Genomic DNA, 22,078 nt, shown 5'->3' with positions numbered 1-22,078 from the left:
AGGGATGCTGGAACAATTTGTATAGAGGGGGTGCTGAGGGCCATTGAACCAAACTTCAAACCCTGTATATGATGGAAACCACTTCAAGCCCCGGAGTGCAGCAGCACCCCAACCACCCCTAGTTCCAGCACCTGTGCTTAGGGGTGAAGACTGGCTGCACATTGACACTGGTCCATTCAAAATCTGTTCAGAAGGACCCATGAGCAACATGGCAAATCAAAGCTGGGTACATGCACAGTCAGGTCAGTTATAGGAGAGTGGTTTCTGACATCAGCTCCAGACTATTCTTCATGCCACATCAATGTTACAGAGAAATCTGGGCACGGCAAGTAGGCCTGCAATGGGTGCTTTGAAGACAGATGTGCTTTTGGGTAGTCAAAGAGGACTGTATGGTGGCAGGTTTGGGTTTGCCCTGATCTTCTTACCCATTGAGGCTGTAGCATCCTCACAACAGATGTGTGGATGAGTGGCTTACCTCGGGGAGTCATAGTGCTGGGATGGACGAAATCATCCCAGTTACGATGTGCATGGTTGAATGTATCTGTGTGTCAACCAACTTGTTGTAAGACAGATGGAGCCAGACCAGAGTACAGCTGCAGAGTAACAGAGAGCTAACTCAGATGATCAGAGAATTTGAGTGTTTGCTCCCCATGAAGTCCTGGTCATTTTGCTTAGAAGATATGTTCTGAGTCCTCACGTTAGGTGCCTTTTCCTCAGGTGGTTAAGATATGTAAGAAATCTATCAAGGATTATGCCGAGGTAGTTTGGCTGGGATTCATATTTCAAGTGATGAGAAAGATGTTCAGCATTTTTTCGTGAACCCATGAGTACCCGGTTCATACCAGGGAAACTGATGATCCAACCAGCAGACAGCATTTGAAGTCCTTTCTAGGACTGAATCTTGGTCACTTGCCAGCCAACATTCCTGATGTAATTCTGCCTACCCCCCAAACATTTAAGCCTTTGAACTAGCCCTGAGAATACTACAGCTCAACACTGAGGGATTGTCGACAGCTAAACACAGCATTCTCAGTGATTAAGCCAATGATGCTACATGTTGTGTGAGTATGTATATTTCCCACCAATGGTCTTGCATGGAAACAATGGCTTGTCCCTGTTTTGTACCGTAATCAGTAATGCGCTCTTCTCCAACAATTTTCTTGGCTATTGGCTTAAGTACTTATTATTTCTTTAGTATCAAAAACCTATTTTGCCTTTTTTTTCTATTATGATCAGTAACAGTGTATGCTTTTAAAAAAGGAAATGGGTAAATGAAGGTGCAGTTTTGTACTGAGGGAGTTTGTAACTGTGAGCTTCACTGCAGGAGGTAAGGTTGGGTTTGTTTTTTTTTAAAGTTGTTGGATTTATTTTTAAATCCCTCTAGTCAGTTGATTGAAGAGTCAAGTTTTCTGCTTTGCCCTCTGCTGGTTGACTCTTAAAGTCTTTTGTACCTCATCAAGCAAAAGTTATCTTGAGCCTTTCTGTCTTCCCAGAAGATCATGGATTCTGACTGAGTTGCAGGCCAACCTATCCAGGAGAAAGACTGGCCATCTGCAGAAGAGCAAAATAATTTTCCAATCCCTCTTGTTTTGATTTTTGGCACTCCATTTTTCCAGCAATACATTTTATTGTGTTTCGGTTCCTGCAGCTACCAGCCTTAACATCCCATTCGTGTCCTTCCATTCCCAGCTCTGTGCCTCCCACCCTGATGATCCTACAGAATGACTTCTCACTCCCAGTGCCCCAAAGCCTACAATCTCTTCTCATTCAAATCCTTCCTAAAGTCTCACTTCTGGAATTCCCACAAACCTTAACCCACATTAGTTGCCTTCCTTTTACCAGTCCTTTCACACTGCCTCTATTGTACCATATCAGGACTTCATATCAGGAAGATCTGACTCTCAGCATCAAAGAAAAATTAAAGAACTCTAGATCTCACAAACTTCCAGCACAATAAGGTGGTTGGGACTAGCCTAATGGTATAGGGGTAGCATAATGTACTACTGTGCAATGAATCAGGATTCAGACAAGTTCTCTGGTACCTGAACAACACATTCAGCTTTTGGGAAGATGGACTACTGTAGCCAATTACTTCATTTTATCATTCATTTATTGTGTAATGTTATGATTAACTAACATGTCATGTAATTGTAAGCAGAGTCAGAATGAGCTCTACCCTGACATCTGGTGGTGAGCTGTGGAAAAGGACTTCAAGGGCTGATCTCGTTTGCATAGGCACACCCACCCTGCCTAGAATGATGGACTGCTTGCCCAAATGGTAACTTTGGCTGCTGTGGGATCCCCAGTCTCTTTGTCACTGGGGCAGAAGTAATAAAGCATTGTTATCGTCGTTATGTGAATCAAGGACAGTAGAACTATACTTGGCATTTTATGAAAGAGGGACTCGCCCTCAACTAAGTAACACTCACTAGGCAACGAACATGGGTTCCAAACCCAGTGAATTGAGAGAGACTGGGGACAGGTATGTGTACCTGATAGTTTGGGACTCTTCTGAGGGCCTGAAACACTATTTTGACCTCTCCTCTCTCTGCTGTGTAATAGCAGAGCTAATTTTGGCTCTATTAGGAGTCTCATTACATGCTGCAGAGCTGAAATCACTGATACCTAGGTCTAAGTATTAGACCTAATTTGGGCTAGTGGTGCACAAGCACTAAGGCTCCCCTACTACCAGCTAAAAATCACTGATAGCTGAAATCACTAAAGAGCTGAAGTTACTAAGAGCTGAGATCACTGAGAGCTGTGTTAAGTGTGTGGGGGGGTTTGAAGACAAGTTGGTGAGCGGATAGCAGGATGGCTAGCGTGGAGAGCGGAGCAGAGTGGCTAGCCGGGCAGCTGGCAGAGAGGAGCGGACAGGAGCATGTAAGATGTCCCCCATACCTCCCTCCACTTCCACCCAGGCTGGGAGGTAAACTCTGCAGATGAACTTCTGAACTCTGCGGGGGCTGCACTGACCAAGGACAGAAACTGTGTGTGTGTGTAGGGTGACTACTGGGTTGCTGGACTTAAGATCTTGAGGGGAAAAGGACACTGCCAAACTTACTTGGGAGTGGGTCTTTTGCTCATGGTTGGTGTTATGAATCCTGTTTGTGGTGTTTCCCCAACATAATGGCGCATTGTTTCCCTCCTTTATTAAAAGGCTTTTGCTTCACTCAGACTCTGTGCTTGCGAGAGGGGAAGTATTGCCTCTTAGAGGTGCCCAGGGGGGTGGTATGTTATTGTCATAAAGGTCACTGGGTGGGGGCTCGAGCCGGTTTTGCATTGTGTTATTGAAACGGAACCCCTAGATACTGAACCCGGCCCTTGTTGCTGCCAGCTCTGATGGGCAAAAGGGTTACATAATGTATAATCATTGTATGCTAAATAGATTTAAATTGTAGGATTATAGAAGTATAAAATTGATCAGTAGTCAAAAGGGATAAGAATGCATTAGGTATCTAAGTAAGTAGGGCTGAAATGCAAGGCCTACAGGCAGAGGCATGTAAAATGTCAGCTTAACCATACTAGGACTTAGGCCTAAGAAATGCTTGACATAAATAAGTGACCAAAGAATGACCCTGTGCTACAAGATTACAGGAAAAGATGTGCAAATGGCTTAAAAATTAACCACAAGAGTAATTTTGACTACAAGATACCTGGTAGTCGCATTGTTCTAACACGGGCCCTAACTGCAGGGTATACATTATGCATAAATGCTAATGAGAATAACCAACCTATGAAAAATGGGGTACACCATTATTCTTGGGGGAACAAATACAAATAAGGAAAAAGAGGGTGGACACCTTCACACATTTGTGCAGAGTGTAGGTGTAGTCAGAATCACAAGATAAAAGAGGGCTCCCAGACTGGGTAAAATGAGTTCCCTACAGGAAAACTCCAATAGGAACTATCCCTCTACTGATGATCAATTGGCAAGGCATCCATCAGACCTTAGAAATATTGTTAAGCATGCGAGTATGACTATATTTGTAACTTGTGCATAGGTCTTTATATAATTTCTATATGCATGGGTAATCATAACCTTAATAACCTTTAATAAAACTTGTAAAACAGACCAGACCTTGTACTTGTGAATGTATGCATGGCCACTAGCCTTGGTCTTTATGTGTTCCTAGAGACTCTAAATCTGAAGCAAGTAGCAGAGGTGACTTTCACTCTCTTAAGCTTGAAACTAGCCACCAGAGCCAAACCTACAGTGGCATAATACCACATTACTAAATTCACTTTAAATAACATAAAAGGCTACAAACACCCTGCAGAGATTTCTAGTGATTCCAAAACACTCAGAAATTATATTTATGGGCTCCAGAAGAAGTGAGATCCAATCCTCGTCAGTCAGAAAAGAGTCCAACACATGGTTGAAGGTGAGGAGGAGAGTCAGAAAGGGGGAATGTTGTGAGGGGATGCTATGGTGACTCTTACAGATCAGAGCCGGTCTTGTATAATCTCTCAGATTAAAAAAAACTCATTGTTTTGTAATTTAAGACATTCGAACTGAAAATAATTGTTTACCTCCCTCTCTAAAGAGGAATTAATCCCTATTTGCTGTTCTTTACCAGAGTAAAATAATCGATTTGACATATGGATGTGCAGAACATAAATGCAACATTAACCCAGGATTATATGTACGTTACTATTGGAAGACTTTGCTGTGGTAGCAAGTGGAGATCTGATATTTCTGATAATGTAAATACATTTTCCAGTGGCTGAATAATGAAAATGGACTCTATTTTGTTTGCCTATGGATTATTTCCAAGGTGCACAATAGGAAATCCTTGATAAGAGTTGTTGATTGAAGTGTTACAGCTAAAAGGATTTCAGCAAGATAAATGAAAATTAATGTTATATTCTAGTACTTTTATAACCAGAAACAAGAAAAACAATCATCCCCAAAGTTACATTAATATTATTGTTTTAACCCTTTGATTATACCGAGGGAATACTGAATCCCTAGTATTTCTTTAACTGGTTTAAACAAATACATTTTCACCATAGCGACCAAGGAACATGTCAGCGGAGTGATTCAGAAGCACTTTCTCTCATTCAAAACCATGTAATTTTTCATCACTAATTGACTTATTATTGCAGAACCATTTGTGTTGCTATATTTAAGGCTATGAGAACAACATTGCCCAAACCCTGTGGGAGTACTCAGAAAAGTTAATAAAACCTAACACTGTTTAATGTTTCTGCTACCTCTCCCTGCACTGTGGAATCCCTTTTCACTCTTAAGGTGCTTCCAGAGGACACTCTCCAGAGAAGAAAGCCACAGAGGACTGGGAGACAGCAAAGAGACACCAGGCTACCATACAGGGGGCCCTGGCTTTCTGAGTGTGGCTCTCAGAGGATCCACAGAGGGTGAGAGATTGAACCCCTGCTCTTCCAGGAGCAAAAAGGGAAGGCAAATGCCACCCCAAAATGGAAGAATTAGGAGGGAACTGTTTTTGTTTCCTTCTTCCTTGCCCTCCTCCTGTGGGCATATCAGCAGAAGAAAGGGGTCTAGGTCTTAGATGACTGCTGTATCCAGTAAATAAGAGCCAGAGTGAGGGACCAGGAGCCGGAAGGTCATGCTGGGATCTAGCCCTGTCTGGCACTGGATTCCTCTGTGGCTTTGGGAAAATCAGTGAAGCTAGTAATGTTTACCAACCTCCCAGAAGTGTTGTAAGTGTTTGCAGAGTTCTTTAATGACATAAACCTCTCTATGTACTAAGTATTTATTATTTAAGGCCTAATAAAAGGTTATTGTCAAGGCTGACTGGCCTCAATTTAACTTTGAAATTGTTTTTATTTTACTGCTCTCCTGGACCTGGAAAGTTGTTCCACTCCTTAAAATGAAGATCACAACTTAAATTCAAATTTATGTGCTAGATGATTAGACAAGTTTTAAGCCTGTTATTTTGTGTGTAGTGTGTGTGGGGTTGTGATCACAGGCAAGTTGTTAAGTTCGGTACCATCTGTATTTTCCTTCCAGAACAAATATAGCCACGATATTTGCCTCTTTATTTCTTGATGGTGTATCAGTGCATGGGGTGTGTAACAGGGTGGCACCCACCTCTCGTGAGCATCCCAGGGCAGGTGTGCATCTGCTCCACTCTCAGTCTGTGGTAACCCCTGTCAGTGGTTTTTCAGGCAGTTATTTTGAGACTCAGCCCTCTGACCGAGTCACGCACTGTTGGTGTGCAAACAAAACAAATCCCTTCTGCAGCATACAGTCCAACTGGGTCTATTTCAGAGCCCTCCATAATGTCCTGCAGCCCTCCTCAGGCTCAGTCCTTTAATAGTCTGACAGTCTTTACCTGGCCGGGGTATTGAGCCATACCCCAAGGCTTCCTCCATGGAGGCAATGGCTTTGCCCTCTCTGGATCCTTCTGGCCCCAGCTCGCCAGCTGAGCCACTAAGCAGTGCAGTTCCCCTTCTGAGAGTGTATCACATTTCAATATTCAGGCCACTTCCCCGTGGCTAATGCGGGGGAGGGAACCCAGACTCACCCACTACTCCTGGTCTCAGCCCAGGACCCTCTGAATAGCAGCTATGTGCCACTGTGTCCTCTTTAACTCTTCACTATGCTGCTTCAATTCCCTGGGAAACTTCTCCACAGCCCCAGCACCTTCACATATACTTCATTCTTACTGTAGGGTTGAAGTCTTGTACTCAGTCCAGCAGCCAGCCAAGAGCTCCTCCTTGATCCCCTGGTCCCTGCCAGCAACTGTTCTGTCTGCAGTCCTGTAGTTCCCTCAGCCATCTAAGAATGCCATCCACTCTCCTCCAGCTCCAGGCAGCAAGTGCTTGTCTTGAGCGTTGCAGCTCTTTTTATACGGCCTACCTGGGCCCCGATTGACTATTCCTTGCAGTCACTCTAGGCAGCCTGTAGGAATTCTTTACTGCTTCTTTCTGGGATGGTGTGTGGTAGTATCCGGAGCCCTCCAGAAAGGGTCTCTGGGCCTGGTACACCCCATCACAGGGTGCAACACCAAACATATCCGTATCAAGGCATTATTCTGTATCCAGACATATCAGTGGGGGAGAACCCGGTCCCAAAAATTTGCAAAGAGCTCCATGTTGTAGATGCCTGTACCTGCAAAAGCACAGGGATGAATCCACATGGAGCTCACTGCAAGATCAGAGTCTATACGTGCTTGATCCTGTCGTCGGTCATTCATTAGGTATCACCTGTCATACTATATTTAAAAATCACCAATTGCACTGCAGGGGATGCAGACACTTCATATGATTCATGCTGAAAATGCATGAGCTACTTTCCAAACAGAAAAGGTGGCCCTGTCCATGCTCTGGAGACAAATTAATGTTGGACAAACATACAGAGGTTAGTCCAAAGGGTATGACACACAAGAAGAGTGGTGATTGGCCATATCTTGATAAGTTATTTATTTTGTATACACACAAGTTATGTAGCTTCCTGCTGCTTTCCAAGCTTTGTGGTATTATGCTGCCAGTCAGAAAGCAGCACTGAGCCCTAAATGTTTGCAAAGGTAGGTGGAGTCTCCCCTCCATAAATATATATGAAGGGGCACAACCCCAGACAGATCTCCCTCTGTCTGCACAGAATGCCTTCTCCCTGGCATGTAGTGGAAGCCCTTCCAATGGGGCTCTGTACAGAAGGGACTCCTCAAAGGTTTGGGACAGGAGAAGGTGCAAATGGCGCTTCAGGATTTCATACAGATCAGCTTGATTTCCACAATCGAAGGATCCAGCAAACTGCAGCAGGGTTCCTAACAAAGTCACATGGAGGCACAGCTGTCCTTCTGGATGGGTCCTATCTCTGTGGATCTCATGGCTCCTTTCCTTCTGGATCCCAGATTGAGAAGCTTCACCTGCTGCCAAGTCAGCGAGCCCTCAAATTATGCCCCCTTAGAGGATGCTTTCCAGGAAAATCTCTGACGTTATCCTCATGGAATGTTCCTGCCTCTCTGCCCCCTTCCCTTAGGTTTGTCCATGGTAAGAAGTGACCTGATGCTTCTAAATTTACCTCTCCTTGCATCCCCACCTACACTCATTAAATTAAGGGTGGGAGTATGATCCACAGATCATTTTAATTTGAACAGGAGAAGCATATAATATGTATGTACCAGTCCTCATTTCAGCAGCTCTGTAAAGTTTACCCAAACAGCAATAGCTTCTTAGAGAAGCAGAGGGGGAGAAATAGGAATTCCAACTTGTAATACATAAACTTTGCTTATGTCACTAAAAATATTTTAAGACTAGAAGAAAGAAACTTAACTAAAGTCACAGATAAATACTTTCTCTGGTAGAAACTGCCTGTGGTAACAAAACTAGCTATTCCTTCTTAGCTGTGAAATATTACTCAAAATGTTCATCTTTAATGTCTAAAGCTCTACAATAACTTTTTATGACTACACAGCATGACACATAAAAGCTTATACATTGTTCATGAGACATCAACCACAATAAATAAGAGGTGCTGCTGAACCAGAAGAATTTAACCTAACCAGACTGTACCACAGTCAGTTCCAAAAATATAGCATTGTTAATTAAATAACTCCACACTTCCCATCATCTGGAATTAAAGAATGCTAGGTGGCACATATGCCAATATTCAGTCACTTTAAACACAGGTATGCCTTTAATTCAGTATTATAGTATCATGTTTATGATATCATTGCTTGATTATATAGGATCATAAGAATTGCTGTACTGGATCTGACCTATGGTCCATCTACTCCAGTATCCTGTCTCCATGGCCAGCACCAGATACTTCAGAGAAAGGTTTAAGAACCTTGCAGTTGGCAGATGTGAGATAATCTGCCCTTAAGAAGTTCTCATTCTAATCTCTAATAGTTAGAGATTAGAGATTTAAACCCCAAAGCATAAAGTTGTAAATGCCTTCTAAATGTTTTGTTAACATTAACTTTTATAACTCTGACTATTCTTGTTATCCATACAAACATTCAATCCCTTTTTGAATCTTGCTAAATTCTTGGCCTCCATGAAATCTTGCAGTCAATGAGTTCCACAGTCAAATTTTGTATTGCATGAAAAGGTATTTTCTTCTGCCAGTTTTGAATTTTCCCTTTCAGTTCCATTGCATGTCCCCTTGTTCTTGTGTGATAAGACAAGGAGGATAGAAGCGCCTGATTTAGTTTCTCTAGACCATTAATTATGTTATATACTTTTACCATGTCTCCTGTTATTTCTTTTTTTTAAGATAAACAATCCTAATCCTTTCAATCTAATTATTCTCATTCCCCTTCTCTTCTTCTGCATTATCCTTTTTGAGATGAGGTGACCAGTACTGCATATGGTATTCAATATGAGGGTACATCATTGGTTTATATGATGGTGGTATAATATTTTCAGTATTATTCTTGTAATGGGGTCAGCACTCGTTTCTCGTGTGTGCTCCCTTTTCTCTGGCCAATAGTGCCTGCAAACACAGTTCTTTTCACGGGGGAGGGGCAGACAACACCCACCTCTCATGGATGGCCCCCTTTCTCTCGGTTACGTGTGAGCCTGCTTTTCTTTTCTGGTGATACATCAGGGTGGCTCCTGCCTCTCGCAAGCACACCCCCGGCCACTGGTTCTCTCAGCTGGTCTTCAGCAGCTCAGTCCTCAGCTGAGCCACACATGCTGTCCCCCTTCTGGGGTATACAGTCCCAAGTTCTCATCATAACCCTGGTATGGGGCCGTTGTTCTAAGGCTTCTTCCCTGAGGGACCGCCTTCTTCAACCGCCTAGCTGGGGCCCACCTCAGTATCCTTTGAGTCAGCTGGTGTCCTTTTCAGCAGCCCTTCCTGGGCTAAGTCTGCAACCAGACCAGCAGCGCCCATCTCTGTACCCTCGCCTCGTCTGGCCAGGTCCTGGACTCAGTCCCCTGGGCTCAGCCTGCTCTCACTGACCTTTTCATAGTCCTGCTGCTGTTCTATCCAGCCACTTGGTCTTGGCAGCCTTCCCTGGGCTCAGTTCTGCTGGGTGAGCTCTCTGCAGTGAGCTGTCCATGGCCGGCTGCTTGTGTAGCCCACCAGGCACTGAGTCCTCCCTTGTCAAGCTCCACACAGCAACCAAAGGCTCTGCTCTGCAGCTGCTTGCCTTTTATCTGGCCCTTCTGGCCCCTTATTGGTCACTCCAGCAGCCCCTCTGATTGGCCGCTCTTCTGCAGCCAGGCTAGGCTGCCTGGAGGACTTCTCGCTGCTCTATTCTGGGACAAGGTGATACACAGCCATGAGCCTCCAGCAGGGGGCCTCAGACCTAGTCGATCTTGCCACAATTCTCCATTCCATTTCTTATGTAGCCTTATTGCTTTTTGCCCATAGCTGAACATAGAGCCATGGTCTTCATTGAGCTGTACATAGTGATGCCCAGGTCACTTTCCTTAGTTGATACAGATAATTTATAACCCTAAAGCTAAAGTGTATTAATAATTCAAATGTTTCTCTCCAATGTGCATTACTTTGCATTCATCAACTTTGAACTTCATCTGCCATCATGTTGCCCCATCACCTAGTTTGTCAGGCCCTCTGAAGTTCCTCATATCTTTTGTGGACTTGACCAGCCTAAGGAAGTGTCATCTGCAAGCTTTGCTATCTCACTGTTCACCTCCTTTTCCATGTCATTAATAAATATATTAAACAACACTGGACCTAGTATAGAACCTTGAGGCATCCTGCTGTTAACTTTTTGACATGATGAAAATTGACTCTTTATTCCTACTCTTTGTTTCTTGTCTTTTAGCCGGTATCATCCATGACGATACTTTGCTTCTCACCTGATGGCTACTTTACTTCTTTTGCAGCATCTTGTAAGGTGTATTGGCAATTGTCTTTTGAAAGTCGAAATAAATTATATCAACTGGTTCTTGGTCAGATATGTGAGGGTGGGACACTGCTGCTTTGGAATTTCAGAGAGCTTTTTTTTTTTTTAATTAGGATTTATATAGTAAAGTCCCATCCTAAGCATCTTTAAGGATGTCTCACATGACAGAGTGGGGAAAGGGACTTGGCGTACATCGCTGTTCCAAGTTTAAAGTGCAGCATGAAAGAAGAGATGAGCGTAGCAATTGGACAGGGTGAAGGGAGCAATCGGAACGGAAGGTCACTGGCAGTATACAGAGCAGTAAGTGTGAGCTCCACAGTGCTCCACTCTGGAGTGGCAGTGCTCCACTCTGGAGACGTCTGAGAATTTCCATAACACATTCAGATGGCATTTGATGAATTCTATGAGTGGGATTATTTGCTGCTTAGAATTTTGTAAAAGAGAAGTCTTTTGTGCTCTTAGAAAATGGGATGTTCCACTTGTCACTGATACATTTCTTTTTAGTCTGAAACACAAAGGATCTTGATGACAATGACTGTGGTTAATCAATAAAGACTTTTAAAGTAGAGATACAACTAAGAACGCACCATGGTTTATGTATTAGGATTCCTCCCCTTAAAAGCTCTTTTTTTTCCTCTTTTTTTTTTTTTTTTGGGTAGCTTTCTAGGCAGGGCACAGAATGAACTCAATACAACAGCTGACTGATCAGGGCATTATACTGTGCACTCTAAATTTTGTGGACTGGGGTTGTATTTAGTGATTCCTGCTAGGAAATGATAACAAAATGACCACATGCCTATAGTAAGCCAAAGATACTCGGCATAATTTTGAGATTTATTTTTTTCATTCAGCTTGTAACGCAGTTATGTGACTATCCCAGAAAACAGAAAAGTTTGAAGTCCTACTGGAAGTTTTCATAGATTCCAAAGCCAGAAGGGAGCATTGTGATCATCTAGTCTGACCTCCTTTATAACACAGGCCAGAGAACTTCTCCAAAATAATTCCTAGACACATCTTTTAGAAAAATGTCCAATCTTGATTGACAAATGGACAGTGATGGAAAATCCACCATGACCCTTTGTAAGTTGGTCCAATGGTTAATTAGTCTCACTGTTAAAATTTACACCTTATTTCCAATCTGAATTTGTCTAGCTGCAGCTTCCAGCCACAGGATTGTGAAACAGTCAACATTATGATCAAGCATTGGTTATGAATGGCAGATGTTTTTGGAGAGACTATTACATTAAAAAACTTCCCCTTTCTATGCTATTCACACTATTTACATAAACCATTTGAATATGCTCTTGACACCTTTACAAATATATTGATAAATTGAGTTTCACATTTGTGTTTGCTTTAGGTTTTTGTTCTTATTAGATTATACTATTTTAATGTATATATCATAGGGAAAAAACAATAGACATGTTAGAAGGGCCAATATCTTGCTGTTCTTGGTCTTCATGTTGAAGCACATTAGATTCTAAGCAGATTTCTCTGTCTATTGCACATGAGCACATTTGTAAAACTAGTACAGTGGTATGCTTTTTTAAAATTGTGTGTACCCTTCTGCCCGTCAGAGTTGGCAGCAACAAGGGCCGGGTTCAGTATCTAGGGGTTCCATTCCAATAACACAATGCAAACCGGCTCGAGCCCCCACCCGGTGACCTGGGACAAATATATACCACACCCGCTGGGCGCCTCCAAGAGGCAATACTTCCCCTCTCGCAAGCACAGAGTCTGAGTGTAGCAAAAAGCTTTTTAATAACAGAGAGAAACAATGGGGCATTATGTTGGGGAAACACCACCAACAGGATTCATAACACAACCCATGAGCAAAAAATCCACCCCAAGCAAATTGGGGCATGCCCTTTCCCTTTGGTTCTTGAGTCCAGCAACCCCAAATCACCCAAAGTCCCAAAAGTCCAATGACCCAAAAGTCTCTGTCCCTGGTCAGGGCAGCCCCAGAGTTCGAAAGTTTATCTGCAGAGCTTTACCTCCCAACCTGGGTGGAGATGTGGGGGGAGAAAGAGAGAGGTAAGGAGCACCTTACATGATCTGAAGCTGACCGCCCCACAGCTCCATAGGCCTTCGCTCCGCTCCGCTCCGCTCCACTCCACCCCACCAGCTGCCCCACGAACTGTTTCGCTCGGCTCAGCGGCCCACAAGCAGCTCCCGCCATCCCACGAACTGCTCCACCAGCCTGTTCACAAGGCACTCCAGCCATCCCGCAAACTGCTCCACAATATATCTTCAGGCTCCCCCACTAATTAACACAACACTCAGTGATTTCAGCTCTTAGGTGAATTCAGCTTGTAGTAAGGGAGCCTCAGTGCTGGTGCACCATTAGCCCAAAGTGAGCTCAGCAGCCTGTAACTAGACTCCTAATGGAATCAAAATTAGCTCTGATATTCCACAGTGGAGAGAGGAGGAAGCGCAATTAGCATGTAAGGCCCTCACCAAGGGGCCCATACCACCAAATATTAATACTTGTCCCCAGCCTCCCTCAATTCACAGAGTTTTGGAACCCATGACCCTTGCCTATCGAGTGCTACTTAGTTGATGGTGAGTCCCTCCATCATAACAAAAGGCCAAGTACAGTTCCAAGCACAGTTCCCATAATCAGGGTAATTACAATTTATTCTTCCTGCCCCAATAACAGAGACACTGGGGATCCCACAGCAGCCAAAGTGACCATTTGGGCAGCTATGGCCTCATTCTAGGCGGGGTGGGTGTGCCTATGCAAATGAGATCAGCCCCCAAAGTTCTTTTCCACAACTTGCCACACCTCACCACCGGATGTCAGGGTGCAGCTCATCCTGACACTGCTTACATGTGGAATTGTTGAAACATTACCCAGAGCTGAGGTTCTCTCTGAAGTTCTATAAGAACTAAAGTAGTGCTAAGGAGGACAGGTTTTAGTTTTGGTTTTGCAAAAAAAAAAAAAAAAATCACTGGCCAGAATTGGTTTGAATCCATGTTCTAGTTTTTCCAATCCACCAACATTTGGGAGGTTTGGATAAAAGGGTCTAGGTTCGTCCTATCTCTACTAGAGACAAATCTGGGAGGGGATGGGGGCCTTGGTTCTGCAAAACATAATTCAAGTTTTCAATTTGTAAATACCAAAACAAGGGATAGTTTGCAAACAGGCCCCATTTGGTCCTGTTTTTAGCTGTGAGGGAAGTTTTAGATAAAAGGTTATTTTTTGGTGTATTTGTAATCAGAACCAATACTGGTCATGGCTAGTGCTCTAAATATTTCTGGAGATTTATAATCTGGACCAGAAACATGTTAGAAGATGATTTGGGCCATAGTGTTGTTTCTATTATGCTGTGTTGTGCTGCCATCAAGAAGGTCTTTTATTTATAGACAATCACAGACCTCATTAAAGCTGATAGGTAGTGAACCATCCTTCATTCAGGCTAAGTGGAAGGAGCAATTAAAAACCACTTTATATAATGATAACTAGAAACAATAGTGACAGGTTTCAGAGTAGCAGTCATGTTAGTCTGTATCCGCAAAAAGAAAAGGAGTACTTGTGGCACCTTAGAGACTAACAATAACTTTGTTAGTCTCTAAGGTGCCACATGTGCTCCTTTTCTTTTTGTAGAAACAATAGAAAACCACCACCCAAGGCAACTGGCTACATGGCAAGGTTAAAGTCAGGAGTTAAGCCATATGGTCTCGGGATTCTCTGGGACTGATTGCAAATGCAGGGGCTAAAGGATTGTCTGATGTGTGTCTGTGTGTGAGAGAGACTCAAAAAGTTACCAGTAACTGAGAGAAGCTGTGGTGAGCATGGTCCTGGGAGAAAGTCGAGAGATAGAACTTCTTTTGGGCACAGTACTTGCTGGAAAGGCAGATGTGGCTGCTGTTGGTTCATACTGTGAACAGAGAACCTAGAGTTTGCATACATTTTTTGCAAATAAACTGGATTGTACCAAAAGAAATACTTGACTATCATCGATTTCTGCTTCTAATGGAAACAACTCAGCAAGGCCCCAAATATTGGATATTTGTCAGGATAAAAGGAGCAACGTTACATTATTTGAGGTTTGATAGTCTGTCAAGGGGTCAGGATTTGGGAGAAGAGCTACAGAGTCTGTCAAGCATGCTAATTCACTTAATAAAATAGATGAGCTTCAAAGAGCATGTTATGGACTATACTACTTATCCAGGCCCTGGGAGGCTCTCAGACAATTTGAGTGGGCTTGTCCTGACAGAGAGAATTGGATGGTGATAAGGAAAGCATAATTATGCTTCAATTCCTACTTTGAGAGCTCTGCAAGCTTACAGAGAGGAAGGGGTGTGTGAAAACAGGCACTCTGATATTACTATGATAAGGACATAACAATGGCCATACTGGGTCAGACCAATGGTCCATCTAGCCCCATATCCTGTCTTCTGACAGTGGACAGTGCCAGATGCTTCAGAGGGAATGAACAGAACATGGCAATTCGTTGAGCGATCCACCACCTGTCATCTAGTCTGAGCATGTGGCAGTCATAGGTTTAGGGACACCCCTGGACCTATCCTCCATGAACTTATCTAATTCTTTTTTGAGCCCAGTTATACTTTTGGCCTTCACAACATCTCCTGCTAATGAGTTCCACAGGTTGACTGTGAAGAAATACTTCCTTTTGTTTGTTTTAAACCTGCTGCCTATTAGTTTCATTGGGTGACCCCTAGTTCTTTGTTATGTGAAGGGGCAAATATACTTCATTATTCACTTTCTCCACACCATTCATGGTTTTATAGACCTCTGTCATATCCCCCATAGTCATCTCTTTTCCAAGCTGAACATTTTCAGTCTTTTTAATCTCTCCCTATACGGAAGCTGTTCCACACCCCTAATCGTTGTTGTTGCCCTTCTCTGTACTTTTTCTAATTCTAATATCTATTTTGAGACGGGGTGCCCAGAACTGCAACAAGCCGTGGGTATAGGGCTTTATATATTGTCATTATATTATTTTTGTCTTGTTATCTATCCCTTTCCTAACATTCTGTTCGCTTTTTTTGGCTGCTGCTGCATATTGAGCAGATGTTTTCAGAGACACAGTGACTCCAAGATCTCTTTCTAGAGTTGTAGCAGCTAATTTTAGACCCCATCATTTTGTATATATAGTTTGGATTATGTTTTCCAATGTGCATTACTTCGCATTTATCAACATGATGATCATGACATAAATGCCTAAGCAGTTTGGTTTAAATTATACTTAGGCAAGACTCAGATACAGGATGTTTCTACCTTAACAGCTTGCAACTTCCAGATGGTGAAAGGAAAAATATCTAACCAGTCATTCCTTTATTTGTGACACGGCAGTATTCTGCTTCTCTTATAACACTGCCAAACGCTTGCCATCTGGAGAGCAAGAAGTTTTGTGCCTAGTCCTTTCTTTAAGACCTTGTCTGTTCTCTAATTAGGATTCATATATGAATTCATGAAATAGCTAGCATCTAAATTATGTTTCATTTTCTGATTTGTCAACAGAATCTTGTGCTCTAGCTTCCATTGCTAATGAATTGTTGTTCTGACTTCACACCAGTGTATATGAAGAGGAAAGTGAATACAATAAGTTCCTAAACTTGCAGTGGATGATGCTAGAATTTCCAATAGTCTTTTTTTCTCTAGTCTTGTGAGTGTTTTATGCTTTGTTGTGTCTGGGTCTTCTGACACATAAGGTCTCACTCAGGGTTTGTTGTGGCTGCTTACAGCATGGCTTCTTCAGCCTCCTGAGTTCTCAGACAGTTCTCCAGCAACTGTTGCTTCCAAACAGTTCCTCCCAGGAAACAGCATGCTGCCTGAAAGTGTCTTTCATATTGTTACAGCCGGCTCAGTAAATCACTCCCTTGTTGATGAACAAGGGTTCTAAAACAGTTTCTTACTTTTAGAAAAGCAAACATAATAGCGTCAGACTAAAATAAGGATAAAGCCTGCAGTACATCAATAGACCCCGATAATGGCAATGTAACTAATAACTGGGCTCAATGGAAAGAGAGAATGGAACTGATATTTGCAGTCCCAGATGCTGATAAGTGGTTAGTTTCAGATAAGTATTGGACAAAATGTCTAATCTCAGCAGAGTGTGGCACTTAAGCAGCAAATTAGCAGAGTACACAAATGAACCAAATCTACCATTTCCAGTGTTTATGGTTTTCCACAATCCCAAGAAAGATACATCTATTCCAATAAATCTGTTCCGTGAAAGACAGAAAGCGGCAGCACAATCAGCCGATGAATGGATAAAACAACTGTACCTAATAGTGCTACAGTAATACAAATCAATACAACTGTGCTTTTCATAATAGTACTAACACAATAAAATAGTATTGTTATGGGCTCAACCTCCAAATAGCTGCATGGTGAAAGTAGTGCAGGAGAATGAACCCACAGAAGAAAAAACTGTTAACCTGTGGGTCATGGGACACTCCACTCATCACTGGAGCACCTCCTTCTGGCTGTATCTGGGAATTAGCTCTGCCAGTCTGATACCCTTCCTGCAATTGCTCACGCCATCACTCTCTCAGCCTCTCTGTCTTGGGACTCAACTACTCTTGCTTCATGGCTTGGCCCTCCACCCAGGTCACTGTAGTCCTCACCTTCTGGGGTATCAAAGGACCCACAGTGCCAGGCATTCTTCCCTCTCGCTGCCTCTTAACGCCCGCTCCCCAGGGGCTGGTAGGGGAACCCAAGCCCACTCTCAACCCTGGGTTCCAGCCCAGGGATCCTATAACAAGCAGTCAAGGTCTGCACTGTCCTGAACCTTGCACCTGTCTCCCTCAGGTACTTCCTACCTTGCCTTCTCTCATCCTGAGAGTAACTGCAGCTTCTCTCTCTGCAGCCTCCTTCTACTCTCAGGTCCTGGGCTTATGCCGGCCCCTCTTGTTCCTGTCCAGCTAAGCTTCCTCTTTAATTAACTCTCTTTACTCCCTGGCTTCTCATCCAGGTGCAGCCACTGTGCCACCTAGCTACCTTAACTCCTTCAGGCCTTGTGTGGGGTGGACACCCCATGACACCATATGTTTGAAATGTCCAAATGTCCAAATACTTAACACTTATAGCAGTGTGCATCTTCAAAGACCTGTAGTAACACATGCTTACAACACCCCTGTGAGATAAATAAGTAAGTATCCTTATCTCTGTTTTCAGATGGGGAAACTGAAGCCGGGAGTAGAACCAATATACACAAGACCACATTAAGTCAGTACCAGAGTGGGGCATAGAACTTGGGAGTTCCTGGCTACCAAGCCTGCATTTGTTTCCATAGGCTATGCCATAAATACATAAACAGTTCTTGAGCCCTTGTTCCTAAATAACTAACTGGCTCCTCATGTCCCTTCCCACAAATCATCTGAGTGTGCAACAGTAGTCTAGAATCCTTTGTAACCCTGACCCATGCCAGGTGACTGGGACCAAGAAAAAAAGTATCATATGACTTTTAAAAACCAGCTTTATATTTGTGGATAATCTAAGCACTATACCCAGATGTACAGACACTCTCTTCCAAAACTATGTCTTATATAGTTTTTTTAACATTCGTTTTAATAAATTTTTTACTACTCTGCTGCACACCTTAGTCTGGAAAGCAGCAGGGAGGTGTGAGATTTAAAATGTAACCTGCTTGAGTAGACTTCATGGAGGTGCAGGAGAGGAGATGTTTACTGCTGAATGAGGGGAGGTGTCAGTGCTGTGGAATAAGAATATAAGAGCTACCACACGGGATCAGAAGATGGTTCATCTTGCCCAGTATCTTTACTCCAACAGCGGCTCATACCAAAGGTTCACAGGGAGTGTACAGAACAGGGCAACTATGGTGTGATCCACCTCATCTTCCGCTTCTGGGGGTTGGAAATGTAGGGTTGTTCTGAACATGGGGTTGTATCCTTGACCATCTTGGCTAATAGCCATTGATGGACTTATCCAGTTCTTTTATGAACCCAGTTATACTTCTGGTCATCACAGCATCCCATGGCAATGCATTCCCCAAGTTAGTTGTGTGTTGTATGAAAAGTATTTCTTCTTGTTTGTAATAAACCTGCTGCCTGTTAATTTCATCAGCTTTTTGTATTGTGTGAAAGGGTAAATAACACTTTTCTATTAACTTTTTCCACACCATTCATGATTTCATAGACTTCTATCATATCCCCCTTAGTCATCTCTTTTCTAAGATGAACCTCCCTAATCTTTTGAATCTCTCCTTGTATGGAAGCCCTTTAGCATCTTTGTTGCCCTTCCCTGAACTTTTCCCATCTCCACAATATCCTTTTTGAGAGAAGGGAACCATAACTGGTTCAAGGTGTGGGCGTACCAGGGATTTATTAGTGGCATTATGATATTTTCTGTCTTATTTTCTATCCCTTTCCTAATAGTTCCTAGCACACTGTTAGCCTTTTTGGCCACTTGCACATTCAGAGGAAGTTTTCAGAGAACTATCCTGGTGATGACTCCAAGATCTCTTTGTTGGTGGTAACAGCTAATTTAGAACCTATCATTGTAAATGTATATTGGAGATTATTTTTTCAAATGTGTATTACTTTGCACTTATCTATGTTGAACTTCGTATGCCATTTTGTTGCCCAGTCACTCCGTTTTGTGAGATCCCTCTGTAATTCCTCGCAATCTGCTTTGGATGTAACTATCTTGAATAATGTTGTGTTGTCTGCAAACTTTGCCACTTCATTGTTCGTTTCCCCTTTTCAGATCTTTAACAAATATGCCTAACAGCACAGGTCCCAATACAGATCCCTGTGGGGGCAGTCCACTGTTCACCTCTCTGAATGGTCAGTCTTAAAACTGACCATTTATTCCTCCTGCCCTTTGTTTCCTGTCTTTCAACTAGTTTCTGATCCATGAGAGGGCCTTCCCTCTTATCTCAATTGCTACGTAGTTTCCTTAAGAGCCTTTGATGAGGACCTCATCAAAGGCTTTCTCAAAATCCAAGTACACTATACCGAGTGGATCACTCTTATCCACATGCTTGTTGACTCCCTCAAAGAATTCTAAGAGACATGATTTCCCTTTACAAAATCTGTGTTGACTCTTCCCTGACAAATCATGTTTATCTATGTGTCTGATAATTCTGTTCTTTACTGTTGTGTCTATCACTTTGCCCCGTGAAGTCAGGCTCACCTGCCTGTAATTGCCAGGATCTCCTCTGAAGCTCTTTGTTAGAAGCAGATAAAGAGATGAGAGAAACATCAGTTTTTTCCTCTCACAGAAAATGACAACTTCCAAGCATTAAGGACTTTAAAACATATTTTTTACATAAAATGCAATATTGATGTTAAAAAAAAGCTAATTCCATTTTTTATTTATACAAACCAAGATTGTCTGGACTTTTTTTTTTTTTTTTCCACCTGACAGTCCTACAGAGAAACTGGCACATGGAAGCTCTGTCACCATCTGTTGACAGTTTAGGAAACTGCAATAATATATTTTTATTCACATTTCTCAAGCATTAAGTCACCTTCATCACTTTCAGCATCAAGACTGGAAATTTGGGTGGACCTTTTCTTGCAGTTTGGACAGCTGTTTTGGTATGTCCCCAGTTGCTATTTCCATCGTCTTTACTTTTCTCAGTCATTTCCTTTGGAAACCTGCTACTGAAAATTCTTTCTATTGATCAGGCAGCTTTTCCTGCCTGGTGTATTCCCTGCAGATTTCTGGGCGAGAATACAGAGCTACTTCTCTTTCATTTGTTGTGTCCTTAATGCTACACTTGTATTCATATCTGATTTATGAGAATGGGTTTGGTGATGCAATGCACAGTTCAAACAGCAATAAATGTTTTCCGTATAGTTCCTCTTCACATTTATTTCCCCTTTGTATCTATATACACACCCTTACTTCTCCATCCAGTGATCACAGCACTTGTACAGCCATAAAATAAGATTATACGTTTTTTCTGTTGGCATGTAAACAAGCCTCTTTATAAATAGAATTTGTTAAGTATTTTTGAACAACGAAAGCTACAGTAACCAAAGTGACACATCCAGCCTTGTTCTTTTTTTCATTGTTGTTATAACTTTGGCCAGATCCACAACTCAGATTTGAGACCCAGAATTACAACTAGAAGTTTAATGAAGTAGGCTTATTGTAAATGATAGCTTAGTTCAGTTAATGCAATAAGATGAGGAAACTTTTTTAGACTCACCCATATCATATTGCTCTATGTTTGCCTTGCAGTACATTCAACCAGAGCTGAAAAAAAATTATTCCTTAATAATTTAACTATTGATGGACACAATGTTTTGATAAAATATGTTTTTTGTGTCTATTATGCAACAAGTCCTCATAAAAATTAAGGGTACCCTTCTAAATAAAAATCATATTTTATCAGAATATTTCTTACCTACCATTTTTATAAGTAACCCCTAAGATTACTAAGGTTAGAAGGAATTCAAGGGGAGAGGTGTCTCTAGTTATTTTCCAGTGTCTTCCTTTGTATGAATTTGATCGTACTTTCTATGCAGTCAGTGTCACTGTTTCCTTGTATAGTCAGTTAGGCCATGATCCTCCAAGCCGCTCTGCATTGGCAAACTCCTGTACCCATGAAGTCAACAGGCCTCTGAGGTAGAGAAAAGGTCTGCTCATGTTCAGTGGCTTACAGGACCTGGGCCCACCATAACTCATATCCCATTTTGTTTGTGTAGGACAATGACAGGAGAGGCATTTTTAAGACAGGGAAATGTGAAGGTAAAAATCACAAAAATAGGCAGGAGACACAGAGGCAACTTTACTATCTGAAATTTACTTTTAATTCCTTGTTTTATATAAACTAGGTTTCAAGTTGACAGTGTTCTAGGGTGACCAGACAGCGAATGTGAAAAATCGGGCGGGGGTGGGGGGGTAACAGGAGCCTATATAAGAAAAAGACCCAAAAATCGGGACTGTCCCTATAAAATTGGGACATCTGGTCACCCTACAGTGTTCTTTAGTTAAAAGTTACAAAATAGTGATACAATGTAAGGGAACAATGACCATTAGTGTCAAATGTTGTTGGAATGTGATTTCATGTGTTCTTATTAGGTATGCTGGAGGATGAAAAGTCAACTCAGACCTGTGTTACCATGTCCTCGACTGCAAGTGGAATAATTAATACTGAGAAGAAAACTAGCTGTGGTACTCAATGCACAAAACCTGCAGTCCATCCCTCTGGAACGATGACACAGAAACACAATAACTTCAGAACAGCAGAGGTAGGGTTATAATTATGTTCTGTGACTCTCAGGACTAGCTTCAATGGGGCTACAATTATTTTTGTGACAATTCTCCA

At 42.4% G+C, this 22,078-nt stretch overlaps 1 protein-coding gene across 1 annotated transcript in view; it reads left to right on the top strand.

Annotated features, from left to right (window-relative positions):
• The window catches only part of BAALC (BAALC binder of MAP3K1 and KLF4), a 38,991-nt gene that overhangs the window by 10,907 nt on the left and 6,006 nt on the right, over nucleotides 1–22,078 (top strand). The window contains exon 2 of the mRNA XM_048841416.2: nucleotides 21,832–22,001. Coding sequence (XP_048697373.1) covers nucleotides 21,832–22,001 — 170 coding nt within the window. The remainder of the gene's footprint in view (nucleotides 1–21,831; nucleotides 22,002–22,078) is intronic.

This window comes from Caretta caretta, chromosome 2 (assembly GCF_965140235.1).
Source record: "Caretta caretta isolate rCarCar2 chromosome 2, rCarCar1.hap1, whole genome shotgun sequence".
Classification (NCBI taxonomy): Eukaryota; Metazoa; Chordata; order Testudines; family Cheloniidae; genus Caretta; species Caretta caretta.
The sequence above is the reverse complement of the archived record's forward strand: the minus strand, read 5'-3'. Positions and strand labels throughout refer to the sequence as shown.